The 18,320-nt window shown below is 46.2% G+C and overlaps 1 protein-coding gene across 2 annotated transcripts in view; it reads left to right on the top strand.

Annotated features, from left to right (window-relative positions):
* The window catches only part of Ints8 (integrator complex subunit 8), a 69,672-nt gene that overhangs the window by 30,950 nt on the left and 20,402 nt on the right, over positions 1–18,320 (top strand). For both annotated transcript variants that reach the window (XM_077681364.1, XM_077681360.1), the window contains 6 exons: positions 2,435–2,499; positions 7,218–7,357; positions 8,751–8,884; positions 9,520–9,627; positions 12,929–13,154; positions 15,916–16,034. In XM_077681364.1, coding sequence (XP_077537490.1) covers positions 2,435–2,499; positions 7,218–7,357; positions 8,751–8,884; positions 9,520–9,627; positions 12,929–13,154; positions 15,916–16,034 — 792 coding nt within the window. The remainder of the gene's footprint in view (positions 1–2,434; positions 2,500–7,217; positions 7,358–8,750; positions 8,885–9,519; positions 9,628–12,928; positions 13,155–15,915; positions 16,035–18,320) is intronic.

Below are 18,320 nucleotides of genomic sequence, written 5' to 3'. Positions count from 1 at the left end.
TTCTTGCTCCGTTTCCTGGGGAAACGGACTTTAACACTTTGGCAGCAAAAGTGGAACTCCATTACCGAAAAGGTACAGGTAATAATATACAAGTGTATGATTGTCACCCAGCAGGACAAAATGCTGAGCTAGGCAGAAAAGTTCTGTGCGGGCTCGTGGCTCAATCATCTCGTCATTGTGGCTGTGAGGACAAGGTACCCCCTGGAGTGCAGGAAATGCAGAAGTGAGCCTTTTGTCCAATTAAGCGAGCAAGCGAGTAAGAAAGGAAACAAGCAAGCAGCTGGTTATGGGTATATCCACGGTGGACAGCACAGAGAAAAAAAAACAGGATGTCTAGCAGTCGCAAAAACGCAGTTAGCACAGTTACGAGAAAATTTTTTTGCCCCCAAAGTTGTGCCTTTGTGGCACAAAAGCAATTTGTGAGTTGAAAGGTATGCAAAAGCAGCCGGTCTCCAGTGCATGTGGCGATGCCGAGATAATCTGCGGCAGCTCAATGTTTAGGTTGGTACATATACAGGGTGGTGCGACGATAATTGGAACACTTTAAAAATTTTTCCTGAGGAAAATGTGAAAGCGGCTTTTCTGATCGTCTACTACCTCAATCGGCTCCTTCCACAGCAGGAAGAAGTCAAATGGGGCAGCAGACAATCAGAAAATGTGAAAGCAGGTGAGGAAACAAATCCAACGTTTAGTGGCAAGGATAAACCGTGGGAATATTTGATTGGTATCAGCTGTTATGCAAGTATTTGTGATCATCGTAAACTAGGGACAAAAGAGATTTTCTGATCATCTGCTACAGCATTTGGCTCCTTCCTGCCATAAATCCCAAACGTGCGTTTCGCTCTGCATACCCCAAGTGGCGCCGTCATTCCAAGATCAACTTGCACTGGCTTGTACGTCAAAATCAGCCGCCATTATGCCATAGGCGAAAATTGTTTATATTTATGTTCGGAATAAACAGTCAAGTACTGTCGTTGTTCCCATTGTCAAACAAAATAGACCGCAAAATGCGACCTTCATGTGAAGTTTGAGCGCAAACAGAGCGGCGGTTTGCTCAGGAAAAATTTTTGAAGTGTCCCAATTATCCTCGCACCACCCTATACTAGTTAATGCTAGTTAATAAGGGTTCGGAGCCCCCAAACTGTTTGACATTCAGAAGTCTCAGTAGAAGTAAGGCTATTAACAGAGCAGTGAGAAAGTCTGGGAACGGGCACTCCTCAAGGATTTCTTCACATTTATGAGGTGGTAATCCCTGTGCCGCACTTGTATCGGTGTTCTCGCACACATTGGATGGCTTCTCTCACCAGTACGTACCGGTACCACTGTGTGGTCCTGTGGCATTGCGCCATGCCTAGGCAGTGTTGCTGTGTGTTTGTGTTACAAATCGTATACTGAAGGCTTATGAATGTCCCATTTTCACGTATTCATTGTCCTATGAAATTAACCACTGATTAACGTATAATGAATTGATCAGTTTGGTAACCAGTGTCACAGCCTTGCGTAAGAAAAGAATGCACCAACTGCCATTGGGAAAGGATTAGCTACATCAGGTGCCTGATCTGTTTTGTCATATTTTCTGTTATGTTAGGTTCAGTTTCAGTCCGGGAAAAAATACTTGTTCGGGTTCACTCCTAGCAGCATTAACCGTTCAGTTCTTGGTTCAGGTTCGGTTCTGGTTTGATGCCACGCAATTTAACATTTGGTTTAAAATTGGCGTCGTGGGTTGCCCTTCTCTTGTGTGCACATCGTCTTTGTGCTGTTTTTCTTTTTACCTTCAGTGCACACACCAGCCCAAATCACTGCACTGCTGCGTGCACCAGGCTTCTCAATTTGTGGAGCATGTGGGATATTTTTTAAAGTGATTTTACATTACGTTATGCCATCAGATACGTCACGTGGTGGCGTCTTTGCTTTTGCTTATGTTATGCCATCATGGGTCAGGTGGTGGCGTCTTTTTTTTTTTTTTTTCTCCTCTTCACTTACCGTAACCTGTGGGCAAGATGGCACTTGCTTATTTTGTGAATAAATGTCACCAGTCTTGCAAAGAAAGTTGACCTTACTCTAAGGGCCATTACTGTGTTTGAAATTGCACATCCAGTTACACTAAGTAGCTGGACATTCTCCCATCACAGGCTTTGAAACTGTCTCTTGAACAAGCATAATAACTAGCCTTGAAGTCACAAGAGCATGCTGTACCTAACCATGTACTATCTGTCGTATGACAGTGTTGTTGTTGACTGCAAATCTTGCTCTTTGAGGGTACCGGTTTTATTATTGCAATTTTTGCCAAAGCTGTTAATGTTTGCCACTTGCTACAAAGTTTTTGCATGATCACCGCCAACTTTGCTGCTCAATTCTGTTAATTAACAGTGAAGACTTGATCACTTGCCAAAAGTTTTTGATCTTTTGATGTCCTCTTTTGTTTGTTTACCAGGTTTTGAATAGTCTAGTTCCAACGCTGAGTGAAAAGGAAATGAACTTCGTAAGAAACTTTGTTGGGTATGTCACTGTTTTGTATAAACTATAAACCTTGATGTCTTTCCCCCCACACGCTGAACTTGTGATGGTTACTCAATGCGTATTTTATGGGCAGTGCTGTTTTTCACGCTTCAGAGTTTTCAACGGAGCATTCCACAAAGCAACGTGGAATCGCCGTATCCTCACATGTGTTACCTACCTGAAAATCTTAACCCCTCATGACAATAATGCATCAATATCATCATAATCATCATCATTGTCAGCCTATTTAAGTCCACTGCAGGACGTACACCTCTTCCACAGATCTGTCCTATGCTGCTCGAATCCATTCTTTGGCACTAAATTTTCTTATTTTGTGCCTCCATACAGTTATTGGCCTTCATCTTCTTCCAGACCTGTCTTTCGGTACCCACTTTGATATTCTGGTGGTCCATTGGTTGTCATTTCGCGTCACTACATGGTCTGCCTTTCTTGGTTGTTTTTGAGCTTCCTCTTCTCTTCAATGTTTCCTCAATCCTTGTTATGTTGTAGGAATGAATGTTGCTAGCTTTTCTTCTGTTAATCAGTTTCGATAGCTCCGACGATTTCATGTTTCTATGTTTTGCAATGAGCGCCTTCATTTTATTACTCAGTTTACCCTTTTTTTCTTTCTACATTCAGCTTCTCCTACAGCTATTGTAGGCTCTGTGATTGCGAACATTACATTGTCATTTAGTTTGTCTACACTATCATCATTGTCTCCGGTTAAAAGTGAAAATTTGTTCTGAAGGGTTATTTTAAACTTTGGCTTTCTGGCGCAGACTGACTCTATGCTGGATTTTCTACTATTTTCTAGATTCCCTCGTTCCATTTTGAGATCCACCCGTATTCTACTCTTACCATTCTGTGATTACTACTCCCAGTCATGCCTAGCATCTCGACGTCCTGTGTAATACCAGGGTTGACACTGAGAATGAAGTCGATGTAGTTTTTTAGATATACAGTCAGGACTTTTCCTAGGCCATTTCCTATTGTTTTGTTTGCAGAAGAATGTGTTCATTATACCCAGATTACTGCTCTCCGGAAAACCAACCAGTGTAGATCCTCCACTATAGTGACTCCTTATTCGAAAATTTCCCACTGACCTCTGTCCTGCCTGCTTCTCACCTACGTTTGCATTAAATTCTCCCATCATGGTCTTTAAATGTGTGATCCAAAACTAATCACACCCTAGACCGTAGCTATGCACAGACAAAACTAGTACACAATTGTCCTTACAATGTCTCTGAGTCAGATCTACAAATCGAGATGCATAGGTCCTTTGTCAGGCATATTCAGGCCACGCTGTTGGTGCTCTGTGGATAGTGTTGATGCACCGTAACCTGGCGATGATCCCGGAGGGTGTAGCCGTTGTAGCTGTTGAGTCTCGTCAGACACTTGTCATCAGGGTGTTGCCACCGTATGAGCTCACAAGCCCCGGTTGTCAGTTATGTGTCCCGTGGACACATGACGTCGGGACAGCAGGACCAGGCAGGTTCCTTGGAGGCTGTTGCCAGAGCCATGAGAGCTCAGGCCTGTGAGAGCTCAGGCCTTGCCTGTAAACTAGGCAAGGCTCCGTGAACATTGTTGCTGAGGTCGTCGGAGTACGAGTCCACAGTGGGTCGAAGAGCCAGGAGTCCAAAGCACTGCTGGTCTGCCCTCACCCAGGTCAATGCTCTGTTGGCGAGGTTTCCTGGGTCTTTCTTCTTGCCTGCTGTCTTCTTCCTCCTGCGCCTCTCCTTGAACCTTTCGCTGCTCTCCAAACGCCCTCTTTTCTACCCTTAGTTACTTGGGACATTTCCTAATTGGGCATCCTTCGATTTTTTCATCATTCCAAACGTTCCTGCACATCTTTTCTTTGGCTGAGGGCTCGCGTGCTTTTTCTGTCTCCCTCTCCAGTGTGACTTGTTTCTCTTGTTTTTCGCCGCTTCCAGCTCCTCCTTTCTTTTTGGTGGCACATAGCAGGATTGCCCACTACCCTCACCCCAACAGAGGTGTAGGGCTTTGCCCATAATATGCACCATGCCTTTTACGTTGCTGCTTTCTAAACTTCACTTCCTGCTAAAATGTTATTCACGTTGTGGTGACGGGTCATACCCGGACAATCCTCCATACGCGGCTGGCATGTGTATGACGCCGGCTTGGGGTACAGAGGCAAGACACAAAGGCAACTGACGCAAATCTTCGAGGAGGTTTACTCCCAATACCACCCTAGTGCTCCTGGCTGGAGGGGCAGAGCCGGGTCAGAGCCGGATTTCTCTGCTGCCGCACGCGATGAAGTCCGGAGCTAGTCTTCGCTTGCCGCAGCTGACTGGGCGCCACAGCACAGTCTCCACCGCGCCGGTGTATCCCTTGAGCTCTCCGCTTCCATGCACCGATGCAGTGGTGTCCTCTCATGGGGCCCTGTCGTCGCTGTCGAAGAGCTGCACCGCCATCTCAGAGCGGCTCAGGCGCGTTGTCTGCTAACCACGTATCGAGTCGTGATCACAGTTTTCCACTATTCCCGCAACATTGATGATGCATAACCTCGGCTGTGCGTTTTTTTTTTTTTTTAATTGCAAGAGCTTCCCATTTAGGAAATGCCCCATGTAACTACTAAGGGTAGAAAAGAGGGTGTTTGGAGAGAAGCTGTGAGTGTTTGCTGCCTGCCAAGGGCAGGTCATAGACAACTATGTTTTTCCAAAGGTTCTTTGTCCCTGTGCAAGTTTCATGTGATGCTCCAATGTGGTGTGGGAAAATGCATGAATGCCTTTACCTTGCTATAGTTTAATTTAACAGCATTTTAATGCTTGTTTGTGTGGAAAAAAAAGATTGGTTGCTTATCTGCTCACTTTGCTGCAAATGTTGTCGAAAGACAATAGTCTTCTGCCACCGCTGCCACGTAAATGCCTCTCACTGTCTTCCCCTCCTGTCTCCCTCCTCCATCGATAAACACTGCTGAGGCCTGCTCAGTTCAATTTAACTTTCCCACATTCCACTGCTTGCGGCTCATCTGTTGCAACCTTTCATTAGTGTTGAACTTGGAACGCTGCCACGAGGTGTGAGCTCAGGTGCGAGCTTTTTCTGTATTTTTGGGTAAAAATATTGTTTACAATGCATATCTTTTATTTGCTGTTGCAAATATCAAGTGCATATCTATTTTCAATTAAAAGAACGTTGCCTAGTACCAGAGTTGATTTTTTGCCTCAAATGTGCCTAATGTTTTCGTTTTGCTGTACAATGTTGACAAGTATGAAGTATCGTACCAGGTATAGTGGTTTGGAAAGGTTTTCCTTCAGTTGGTATTCACATAAAAGCTTAGCGGGCGATTTCTTCTCTTGGCAACACCCGAAGCCACCATGACAGTGTCCACCATGTCTGCACATGCATGTGCATCTCACAGGAAAAAAAAAAACAGCCCCTGCCTTTTATCGTCTGTGCTGTTACCACGCAATTCTCGGCTGTGGCGTCAGTCAGTAGACATGAATAATCGCAATGGCATTGTGTGGGGATGCTCTACTTGCCCTAGAGAACTCTGCATCACAACTGGAGAATAGAACCGCGGTTTTGAAAAGCAGCATGACACACGAAATGCTTTTGCTGCAGCACAGTTGCCTGTGAGCACGGATATAGACACAGGTGTGCCCGCACCTTGCCCACGGCAGTCGTTCAGTACAAAAGCCAAATAATGCTTCCAAAGAAATTGTGAGGTTCACGTGAATGCTGATGAGATACGGCGGTAGCGTAGAAGTGAGTGCATTGCTATCTGGAAGACTATTGACATCTCAGAACGGCCGAAGTGGAAGCATTCTTAGAGAGCTGAGTAAGCTGAGGCTGGTACCAAAACACGGCAGCTGGTAATCACTTTGCCCGTGTCTTGTGACAAGTAGGCTGTAGGGCGCTGCGCGAAACAGCAGTTAATGTCGAGGTAATGATTTTGAGCTCACTGGGGCGGCCTTATGCGTGCGCCGCCATGCCTGTGCCCACGTTTCCCCATTACCAAGGCAACACACACAGTTGCCAGCATGCACTCCATGCCAGTGAATACAACCTATATAAACTTCTTGTTTCAGAATCCCTTTATTTTTTGCCGGGTGGCTGAATTGGACAGACATACCAGTTTGAGTAGACCAAAAAAGACTGTCGTCTTTAAAAAGCGTAGGGCATAAAACATGCTTTTCAAATTCCAGCGAGGCAAGTACTGTCACACAGCCATGCTAATACAGGGTGTAGTCAAGTAGTGAACGAAACAAGTCTCTTGCTTGAATGCATTTGGCCCTGTGTGCACATACATCTGCCCACCGTGTGCACGTTACGGGGGTGAAGTGGCAACTCACATCTTGGAAGGCGACAGTGGAGTTCATAAAAAGTCTTTCATAAAAAAAATACTGTAAACAAAATCTACTTTGCAATAGTAGTTGCGGAAAATAGGCAGTTAGCTCATGGACCTAGTAATATTATGGGAGCAGCCCTTGCAATATGCATGTGGGCTGAGGTTATAACACTATGTTGCTGCAAGTTGCAGTGTATATGGCATGCTGGGTGAACCACCGTTCCTGCCCCTGGCAATGCAATACACTGTGCACAGCACACTTCATGCTCTTGTTTCTGCCCTATGGTGTAGTGGTTTGTGCCGATTGGTTTTACCCTTGCTGCCACCAAATGTGTCTGAAGAAAGTTGGAGTGATGGGAAAAAGAGTGTTTCCTCTCGTGTGCCATCTTCTTTACATGCCACCTGCCAGGTACATGTGCAATGCCTCGACAGACATGGCCAAGGCGCTGTCCTGCTCGGGCGTGATGCGCAAATACTTCCCGACTGAACAGGTGATCCCGCCTGGGGAGATCCCACCCAAGATTCCCCTGGAACGAGTCTCCTTTGCCGGTGAGCTGGCACCTTACGTTGCACCTTGTATGGAAGCACCGGCAGGCAAACGACACCCCAACTTTGAAAAACAACTCAATTACCTAATGCATCAAGGATGGCCAAATAGTGGCTGGAGAGCCACGTGTGATTTTTTGTTGCCATCCAGGTGTGACTTCTGGCTGTTATTTCATTGCCACTTCATCATAGCCACTCTGCTTAAAAATAAATTTGAATGTTGCGGCAGCCCCGGTAACTCTGTGATGTCAGTGGACACTCTGCATTCATGTGTTCTGTTCATTTTAGCAGAGCTGTTTTGTGTGAAGGCTAATTTGCTGTACCTGGGTTCGTTATACTTGACTTTATTGTATAGTGGATGTATAAGTCTGCAATGTAAGTAGCCTATACCCCTTGAGCTTCGTGATGGCTGCGTCGCCCATAAGAGCAGAAAAAAACGTATTGCGAACGAGCATTCAGAATAACTACTATACGCAATAGGTAGTCGGAAAGAAAACACACAGTTGCAACTACGTCATTACGTCCCCGATTTCTCGTTTGGCTTACCATCGCCGGTGATACAATTTTTCAGTTTCAATTGTAGGTCGACCCCCCAACTTCAGTTCCCAACTTCAGATGTCCAAACTTAAAAAAAAAAGGGGGGGTCGACCTACAATTGTGTAAGTATGGTGGGATATTGGCAAACGTAACTGGCATGCTGTTAGGTATGAGGGCCCCGCTAGTTTATGTAAGCGCACAAAACCGATGTACATCATAGTGCATAGCCATAGCATAACCATCTGAGGAAATGCTGCTTACACTGTTAGTAAATTTTAGGGCAGTGGAATTACGAGCTCAATGCATATGCCGGCTTCGCGGTGCTGGTCTGTGCCACACACCTGGCGCTCATACAGACCGAATGTACCACACTAAGAACGCCTCAGAAACGTTTACACTCTCATAAATACACCACATTTGCAAACAGAATGACTGCTCCACATTAGTATGTATTTCAAATGCATACAAACGGTAAATTTTAGTCTTGATCGTGCCCCAAAAGCAGCACCGACAGTGGGGGGTTGCGCGCCAGAGCATCCCGCGGCTGCTTTCGAAACGGGCCGCTAGCTGGGGGGATTTCAGTGGCTCCCCTACAGGCAGCACCCAAGGCGTATAACTTAAATTTCAAGGTGGAGTTTTTTTCTGCGTGTTGTAAGAGTTGAGACATGTTTACTCAATCATTTTCTTACCTGTGCTGCCTGTGAATCATTCTACGCACCTGTTGGCTTGTGCGAGCATAGCCAAAGGTTCCCGCTCCTCATGTTTCGCCCTGTGCCTGGGGTGCATTCTCCGTTTCGCGAGAAACTCTGTGGTGCTGTGGCCATTGTTCGTGAGCTGGTGCCCCCTTTCGTTTTCACAGAGAATGCGGCCACCAACATAGGGAGGATGGAGCGGGCGCTCGTGGCCTCGCACGACCCGGAAGAGATTGTCTCTCTCATCAAGCTGCTGCAGGGGGTGTCCCCGCCCGTGCGTTTGACATCACTCAGCTCTCATGTATGTTCCCCGTTTCCATCACGGTCTGTCTGCCACCGTTTTTTGAGAGTGGCTCCCGGGGCTTTTGTTTTAGTCTTTCATGCACTGTAGATAAAACAGCACTGCACACACGGAGTGTTGTGGCATCAGTGGCGTACTTATTGGCTGAGTTAGGTTGGGTCAGCACATCCGCCGTGGTGGCTCAGTGTCCGAGGTGTCGTGCTTTTGAGCGCAAGGTTGCAAGCTCAGTTCCCGACCATGGCAACTGTTTGACTGTGGCAACCAGGTGGAGGCAAAAATGGAATGCAGATGCCCGTGTTTTAAGATTTGGAGCACATGTTAATGATATCCGCATGGTCTAAATTAATATGTAGCCGCTCCAGTATGGCCCTCCCAATAGTCCAGGTGTAGCTTTGGCCTGTAATGCCCTGCATTTGAATTTCTGAGGTTGACAGAGTTCCAGTACACACCTTTTTTGAAAAACGTCCGGATCTGTGATTTTCTAAATGGTTATCTTGAGTACCATGCATGGCAACATACACGTTGGGCCCTTATTTGAGGAAAAGGTCATGTAACCAAGCATGCATTATAGTATTAGCAAAACTTTTTAGCTGAACAAGTGGTAATAACGGAATTGTTTTGTTTTTCCTCTGTAGTGGCAGCTCACTCGCAATTTGCGCGAATTTCATCGGGGCCTTCCGCAGCAGTGGCAGGACCGCATGTACGTCCTTTTGGCCAAGGCACTAGAGCTGCGCTCCCTCAAGGTAAGCGATGCCCTCTTGGGGCCTCTGTAGAAGCGGCTTGCAATAATTAGTACCTTGCATGCGAGTCAGGTAATATTCTTACGAATACACTTGAAAATAACTGGCCAGTGCAGCTAGAAGAGAAAGTGGGGTGCCATTTGTTGATTTCTTGCACCAAGTGCTGCCAATGCCGGTTACTCTAAATCACTGCTTGTGAGATCTGGCCCGTGCTTTCTTGTGCTGTTACACCACTCATTACTCCCTCTTTCGCTACTCTGCGTTGCCGTCTTCCCTTCCGTGGTGGATCAGTGGATAGGGCAGGCTGCTGCTGGGCGTGAGGTGTGAGCAGCTTGATTCTTAGCTGGTACGGGTGCTTTCCTGGTAAAGGGGCATAAAAAGAATAACGTGTGTGTGTGAATTTTCGGAATGCACGAAGGAACGCAAGGCGATTTAAGTTGATCTGTAGCCCTCGACTATTGCATAGGTGTTCCTTCTGCGCATAATGTGCCAACTTTTATTTTACTTGCCTTCACACTTCCAGTTGCTTAGTTTATGCTCCTATTTGAAGGGTTTTTCTTTCGGAATATGTGTAACGTTAAAAAATTTATTAGATGCGACACATCTCTTGCTCTGAGGCATGCCCCTCCTGCGTCGGCGTCGGCGGCATCCGCACACCACCTGCGCATGCGCGACTCTCCTCTGCTCTTCTCTCCAACAGCTGTGCGCAACACTCTCACTCTGTCTCATTATCATAAACAACAGCTGCGTGCGCGCGCTTCGCTCGCTTCGCTCCGCTCTTGTCGCGCAAGCGTGCGCATGCACGACTCTCCTCCGTTGTCTCCTCTCCTTGAGGCACTCTGAATATAAAGCGGGTATCGCGCTGCGGCGGCTCAGTCAGCGCTCGCTCTCGTTCGACTTTGCGTCACTTTGCTTGACGACTGCGTGCTTGACTTGATTCTTCCGATGAAGACGTGATGGAAGTGACGGTCCCTTCATGAAAAGTAAAATTACGCCCATCTTCCCACATACGAGAACACCCGCATGTGATGGAATGCATCATATGCGTTCACAACACGTTTCCCCCGATTTAGAGAATCAACCCAATGAAAACGCCAATTGAACCCCCCGATGCGTCGCATCACACCAGGGTTCCCTCGCGGGAAGATGGGCGTAATTTTCAGCTGTGAGCCATGTATATTGGGTACTGGCAGGTTGACAGTTGCACATGACTGAGAACACGCACATTAAATTCACTCGGCTGCTTGTGACTTCATTGCTCTATGCTGGTTGGCTTGCCGGCATGTTGGGGTACTTATTAATTGTAAGCTCTTGCTTTTGAATTCATGCACACACCAAACTAGTCGGTTCTTCCTGCCTTTTCAGTTTGTTGAGGATTACGTGATGTCGGTGTTGGGAGCAGAAGGGCCCTGTAAGCTTTTTGTGCTATGCATTCAAACCTACTCTGCGGCATAACAATAATGGGGCTTGGCTTTTTTCTTTTCAATGCTTCATTGTACCAGACGACATCGATTGCTGCAGTATAAAGAGTTTTTTTACAAAGCAATGAAGGCTTTGATGCTATGAAGAGGGAAATAGCGAGAGCCCAATTTCTGGCACACGTGTGGCTCAGTGGAGAAGCACTTGTTCTCTTCAACTGTGTCTGGCAGCTACGTTTGCTGCCGCAGAGCAACGAACCTAAATATTCCTGCCTGAATCAATGCAGAACATGGTGACCACAGGCACGGAGGGAGGGTTTGAGAATAAACCCCCAGTCAGGTTTTCGTCATCGCGTCGGTATCTCTTGTCTACCTCATAAGAATAGGCATTTGTTGTAAACGATAGTGTGGAAAGTTCGTGGAAAAAACTTCGTTATTGACTAGATTTCATGGTTGGCATAGCGAGTACTTATACACCACACATAAAAAGTTTATCGAAGAGCTGTAGTTAAGGTGCATTACATATAGGGTTGTTCGTTTTCAGGTAAAACCAGACGTTACCTAATTTTTACACACTGAACATGTATCAGGAGAATCGGGTTAAACCCAATTTCTCCCAAATGGACCTTTTCAAAGTAGCGGTCACAAACACAGCTGTCGAACTCATTGAGTATTGGCAGGGCTCTACAGCTGCCTGCCCCAGGCTGGCAGATAAATGCTGCACTGGCATTTGTTGGGCCTAGCTAGTGGAAGCTGTGATGTCGAGAGAACTTTCTCCCGGCTGAGATACGATCAACGATCGGACAGGTCTCGAATGGAGACCGACATGTTGTATGCAAATCATAATGTACGTAAACAGGGATGTGTAAAAAAATGTATGAACAGCTTTTTGTGAATAAAATGTTTTGTTTCTTAGAAGTTATCAATGCTCTTTACTTTCATCATTTCTGATCCATTTCCAAACAAGCGCCATATTTCGGAGAGTATTTTCTAGAAAACCCTGATATCCCCCCGATTACCAGCTTGAAACAAACACCAATTTTAACATGTTAGAGTTTAGAAGCTCGTGATATCTACTGAGAAAATGAACTGATCCTACTACTTAGTGCATCTGTAGATTTACCAAAAAAAAAAAAGCCAAAATTTAGTATGGTTTTACAAAAAAGCCCGATTTCTCCCCAAATATCAGTTTGTAAAAGAGCACAAAAAAGCCCGATTTCTCCCCAATTATCAGTTTGAAAAATAGCACCCAATGTTTACCCCCTGGTTTTAAAAAAAATGTATAAAATCTGAAAACGAACAACTCTTATTATATAGCTTTTCAATTGTTTAGTTAGGGCTCTCTGGGGATGTTCATGCTCAGATTCGAGTTGAGTGAGGTTGTTACCTTTTAGGGGACCACAGCCGGGAGTGAATGTACGATGGTTCCATCTCACCGTTTTAAATTGACTCTAACGTCAAGAATAAATCTTCGCAATGCTGTAGACCTGAAATGTCAATTCTGGCTTAATACCGACATCGAAGGTAGTTTGTCTTATGCTCTAAAAGTAGCATTGTGGAGTATGCTCGGGGCCAATGTTAGTTTTCCTCTATGAAACTGATCTCGGCCAAGTTAAGTGAAAGTCTGAAGGTGGTTCGCATTCTGTGCTGTGTGTCATCGTAGTGACTGATGTTGTGGAGACTTGACCAGTGCTCGATATTTTGTTTTGGGAAAGAACACTTTGGAGTTGTGTCTTCCTGAGGTAGCTCACAAAAAGACATGCTGTGTGGCCACCCATACACCTCAGCTTGTCTTTCTTTAAGAAATTGCGTTGCTCTCGAAGTCTGCTCCGTGGCGCTGTTGATTAGAGCGCCGCTGGTCCTCCCTTGTGGTGTGGTGTGTGCAGTTGTACGCCCCCTCGCTGCTGCTGTTCCACTCGGTGGAGGCAGAGTTGCGGCTGCCCCAGTGGCGCCGGCTGGCCGCGCTGCTGGTGTCTGAGATGCGCTACACAGAGGCCCTACAGGCGGCCGAGGCACTGCCCCCTGCTGGCGCCAGCGGCCAGCGCCGGCCCACGGACCTCATCCAGCTGGCACGCTCCTCCCTGCTGGCCTTCTATGCTGACGCTGACAAAGGTGACCTCCTCTTCCTCTGGGGGTGCCCTTTCGAATCTCTGTCCTCGGGGTTTCTTCTTGGGAGTGGGTTGTGGCTGAGAATGAATTTTGGGGGACAAAAGTTTCAACACCCCCTCTGTCTCGCTCGCTCTCCTCTTTCTCTCTTGCACACTGAATTGTAATGTAACCCATGGGGGCCTTGGTGGTTGCCTTTATTCTTTGGGAGGGACTTTGGTACCTCACTATAACGTCTTCAAAAGTAATTTTGCATGACAGCAATTGCGTATCCCTAATTATGGTCATTGGTAAACCAAAGTGCATGGTGATCCTCTGTTCAATGTCAGCCGAGTCGTGTGAAGATGGAATAAATACTCGTGCGTTTTCAGTCCCCCCCCCCCCCCCCTTTACTTTTTAATTCAATTTGGTGCAGTTAAAGAAGACACTTTGTTTATGCCATGCACTGTTCAGAGTGAATTCCGGTGGCATATCACACCTACGTTTGTGACATAGGTTATCTAAGTCGGCAAAAGAAGTAATTGCTTCTCTACTGTGCAAAAAATACTGCCGATGTTGAGAGCAACCAGCATTATAGCAGTGTATTCACTTACATAAGAAACGTCTCCCCCTTTTATTTTTTCCTGAATAATTGGGCATTTTTCGGGGGTGCATTGATTGTGCATGGTAAACTGATATTACAGCAGAGCTGTATACCTCTACCCCCCAGCGGTTTCATCGCTGTGGGCAAAAATGCCAAGGCCTAAGACTCCAAGCGCATGCATCAGGCTAATCAGGCATACGGCATAGAGCTTAGAATTCGTGTAAGGAAACCACAAAACAGGCATCGAAACCACATTATGGGTGATAAGGCGCCTGTGAACAGTGGGACCCCCGGCACCATGTGTTTCAGTAGAAATTATGTTTGCAGATTATCTTTGAAGGCTAGGCAGGACTAGTGTTACTAAATAGAGCAGTTCTCGGCCAATACGCCGAACGCATGCGTCAGGCTAGGCAGGACCCAGCATTTGCCACCAGAGAAGCCGAGCGAAGTGTCAGTAGATAAGGTGTTAGAGTACCGACACTGTGGCACGCAAGTCAGCAACGGCGGCCATTTTGGCATCTATCAATGTTGCGATATTGCCGCATCAACGGCCTCGCCATTAACTTCGACCGGGTCGTTTGTTAACAATACTACTGAAGATGCAGCAAAACGGCACATTTGGACACACTTCTGCTGCTGAAATGCTGTGACACGCGTTATCTTTGATTCGTGTTCAGAACAATGTCATTTACGTGCAGCCGCAGAGCAGGGAGGGCAAGCTAAGCCTACCAGAGTTGACCGACTAAAACGCATAAACAACAAAATGGTGATGATGAACTGTCGCAGTGTAAGCAAATGTCACATAATGCGAACTAACCAATGATCATGGTGGCGGCACGGAACAATAAAAGAAAAGAGTGCCGATACTCTGTACCCTTATCTAGTGACACTAGCTGAGTGCAACCGACAAGACTGCCATGGCGAGGAGAAACATTTCATACCCTCCTCCATCACCACTTGTGGTGGTTTACAACAACTTTGCTGGACATCCATTTTCGCAGGGTGGGATGGGGACCAATTTTTTTGTGCACTCTTCTCTCTATGATTGCCTTCTTTGTGCCAGGCCGGATTCACTTTCATGACCGTCTGTCAGAATCAAAACTAATGCAACAGCTTCAGTGCCTTGAAGAAGCAGTCCCTTCAGCTACTCCAACCTTACATTGGCATTAATGATCAATCTAAGACAAAACAAACTCTGGCCAGTTTAATGTTTTGGTAATAACCCTTCGAGGGCCGAATTTTTTTGCCAAATGCAACCCCCCGGGGTCAATTTTTTTTATTGCTGATTTAAATTCTTCGGATGAATCTATTTCGAGAAAAAATTATAGTAATTTTTTTAGGGGGACCATAAAGTGACAAAAAAATCGTTTATGTTGTTACATGTATGTCGTTTATTCATGAGTAACACGAGCAAAATTCTAAACAAAAACGAGAGAGTAACAAGTTGGCACCTTTTGAGTGAATCAAAATCAGATAGACATCAGTTGCGCATCAGTTTCGCAGGTGACCTTGGTCTGTGGCAGGCGCAAGAAGCGAGAGGCGCAGGGGTGCCAGGTGGGCGATACCCAGCGCGCCCCCTCGTTAGCAGATGCGCAAACGATAGCCGGCGCGCCACTGAAGTAAATCATAAAAATAAAATAAAAAGAAGAGCCATCAGCGCAAGAAAAAAATTTGACGTATTTCCGAAGTGTGGCAGCACATGCCAAGCAAGAGATGTTGGCGAAAAAGGCGCGCTTTTTAAAGATACAAGCAATGCCATACATGTACGTCATTGACCATTTTGAAAGTGTGCGGCCGTGACCCTCAAAGGGTTAAGGCAGTGCACACTGATTAAAGGACCATGAGTGTGAGTTTTTTTTGTTCAAAAGCACTGCTGCCCATTACGTCGGGTCTCCCACATAAAGAGTCATCTGGGGGCGCCAATAGTGATTAAGGGAACATCATGTAATAATCACATTTACATACCTGGGTAACATTTCATTTGAATGAGTAGAAAATTGTCAAGCTAGCTTTGAATGCTTGCGGTAGCATTCTCAGGAACAAAAACAATTTTTTTATCGACAAAGAGTGTTTGTATAGCCTTGTTACTAAAACTGATTGATAATTTGTGCAAATGCATGCAAACATGAAATTGTGAGCTGTGTGTTGCTGGCTTTGCTGATTCCACTCACCTGTGGTGTGCAGACTATCGGCCCTGCCAAGAGATGGCCGAACTTAGCTGCACCCTGCTTCTGAATTTGAACGAGTGGGACGTCTTCGGTGAAGTCGAGAAGCAGCAGCGGGGATCCGTAGGGGTCTTCGAGGTTAGTGGAGTGTTCTGCTTGGTCGGATAGTAGATTGGCCTGGCTCGTCAGAGAGCATGTGCATGAAAGAACACACCAACCGGTCGGTAGTTTAAGAGTGCTTGGAGTTGGAACTCCGAGCACTCTTATACTCTAAAATGTTTCCAACTCTAAAAGTTGGAAACATTCCAGACTCACTCTGCACTTAAAAAAAAAAGCTGGAATGAAATGGGGCTGGAACTGGGGCTTTAAAGCGAAGCTTTCTATGCCTCACTGATGGCAACTGTCCCATCACCAAAACACACTGCAGAAAAGCCAACTTTACACAATGGGTTTCACAAAACGATGCTGATGATACGCAAAGGCACACCAAGCGCCTCGAGAGAAAAATGCTTCCCATTGTTAGAATCGAACCTGGGTCCCGCACGTTACGGAGCCGACGCCTATCCGATTGCGGCATTCCAACACGGTCGAAGCAGTTTGTATTTTAAGTAAAGATTTCTTGGTCTCACTAACTTTCTTGGGCTCACTGACTTTAAGTAAAGCTTTCTTGGTCTCACTCTGTGAACCCCTGCCACCCAACCGACAGTGAATGAATCCCTCACGAGAAAGCTAAGCGTTTTAACCATCGTTGTCTTTAGACAAAGGGTTTGTTTGATTTTTTATGCCAGCCATAATACCACCTTCAAGCTGCATTTGTTAGTATGGCAGCAGTTAGTGTGATGGAAATGAATTAATGGACTTATTTCATTGTAGGAAGAGTCTAGATGGGCCAAGTGTGTTGACTGCAATTAATGAAGAGCTCAGTGCAGTTGGGACAAAATGGCCATTGCCGTTCCCAAATGGCCATTCCCAAGGGCTGTGCTTGCACCTAGAATGGCTTTGTGTCGTGTGTGTTGGCTAAAGTGAGAAGCCCCTTTGGCCATAGGCGTGCGCACTGGGGGGGCAGGGGGGGCGGCCGCCCCCCCTAATCATCTGAAGGGGGGCGCCAAATTGGCCCATATTTTGCCAATGTAACACATTACAGTAAAAATTTCTGCTCAGAAATATTTTGTATGCGTTGCAATTTCATTGCATTGAAATAAAAATTTTACGAACATCCCTCTTTGCACTGCGTTCGGACCGCTAGGCCTTCAGTGGGAAGAGGTCGGGAGTTGCTGTAAAGGGGGGGGCCGCAGCAGTAAGACTTTGCCCCCCCTAATCGAGAACTCTGCGCACGCCTATGCCTTTGGCAAAGAAGTTTGTTTTTAAAGTGAAGCTTTCTATGTCTAATCGATTCGTCAACGAGTGCCAGAAGTGCACTGCAGGAAAGCAGCCAACTTTCTTTAATGACGATGATGATAGTGGAAGCACCTCAAGAAAAAGCGCTTCCCGTGGTTGGAATCAAACCTGGGTCCCTCGCGTGATGAAGCTGACGTCTATCCAATTGTGTCATTCCAACATGGCCAAAGTGGGTTGAATTTGGAGAGGGGTGCGGGGACGTGCAAATTAGGCAGAAAAATCATGCACCCCTCTGTCTAACAACAATGATGGTTGAATTCAAAGCTTTCTTAAAGTGAAATAAAATGGCGAGGGGTGAAATGGCTGCGATCAAAAGTCCCAACCGTCTGCGAGTTAAAGTCCAAACTCAGACGACAACCAACAAATCCCTCACGAGAAAGCTTCACGTTCAACCATTGTCATCGTTAGAAGGAGTGATGCATGATTTTTGGTTTAAACCCCAGGCATATAAAATGGCTGGTGCAGTACAACACCATCAGTGCTGTTGTAAAGGGCATATAAGGCATGTAGGGCATACGAAGGTAGGATGTGAACATGGGAAAGACTTATTTAGATGACCTTGCTGAGCACCTGTCGTGGTATTGAGCAGCAGCTGGCAGGGACGCTAGGAGAGTGATCTTTCATCTCCCGCACTCTGTTATCCTGTCTTCTGGGTGAGATGGGGCCAGCCATGGTCTTTTACTTACCTTGGTATTGCCTGCAGTTGCTCTACAGGGCTATCATGGCTGCTCTGCTTGGTGGCATTCTTGTGTTCCCTGTCATACTGCCCATAGTAGTTTTGGGCTTTCAGCGTCTGTGTGAAAAGGCCCAGAATGCAGCTTTCCGCGTCACACCCCACAACATACAGTGCCGCAGTAAAGCGGAATACACGGTGTCGGCACCACTTGCCTAGGACAGCTCACCAACGTGCATGGATGCTGGTGTATTTCTACCTGGAGAAAGATGAAATGCAGTATTGGTAATTTTTTCTGGGGGCGAAGTAGAGAAAAATGCCTCATCTGAATATACTCTCAAACATAAACAGTA

Source organism: Haemaphysalis longicornis, unplaced genomic scaffold (assembly GCF_048455015.1).
Source record: "Haemaphysalis longicornis isolate Haplotype H1 unplaced genomic scaffold, Haemaphysalis longicornis Haplotype H1 scaffold_1, whole genome shotgun sequence".
NCBI classification, from domain to species: Eukaryota; Metazoa; Arthropoda; class Arachnida; order Ixodida; family Ixodidae; genus Haemaphysalis; species Haemaphysalis longicornis.
The sequence above is the reverse complement of the archived record's forward strand: the minus strand, read 5'-3'. Positions and strand labels throughout refer to the sequence as shown.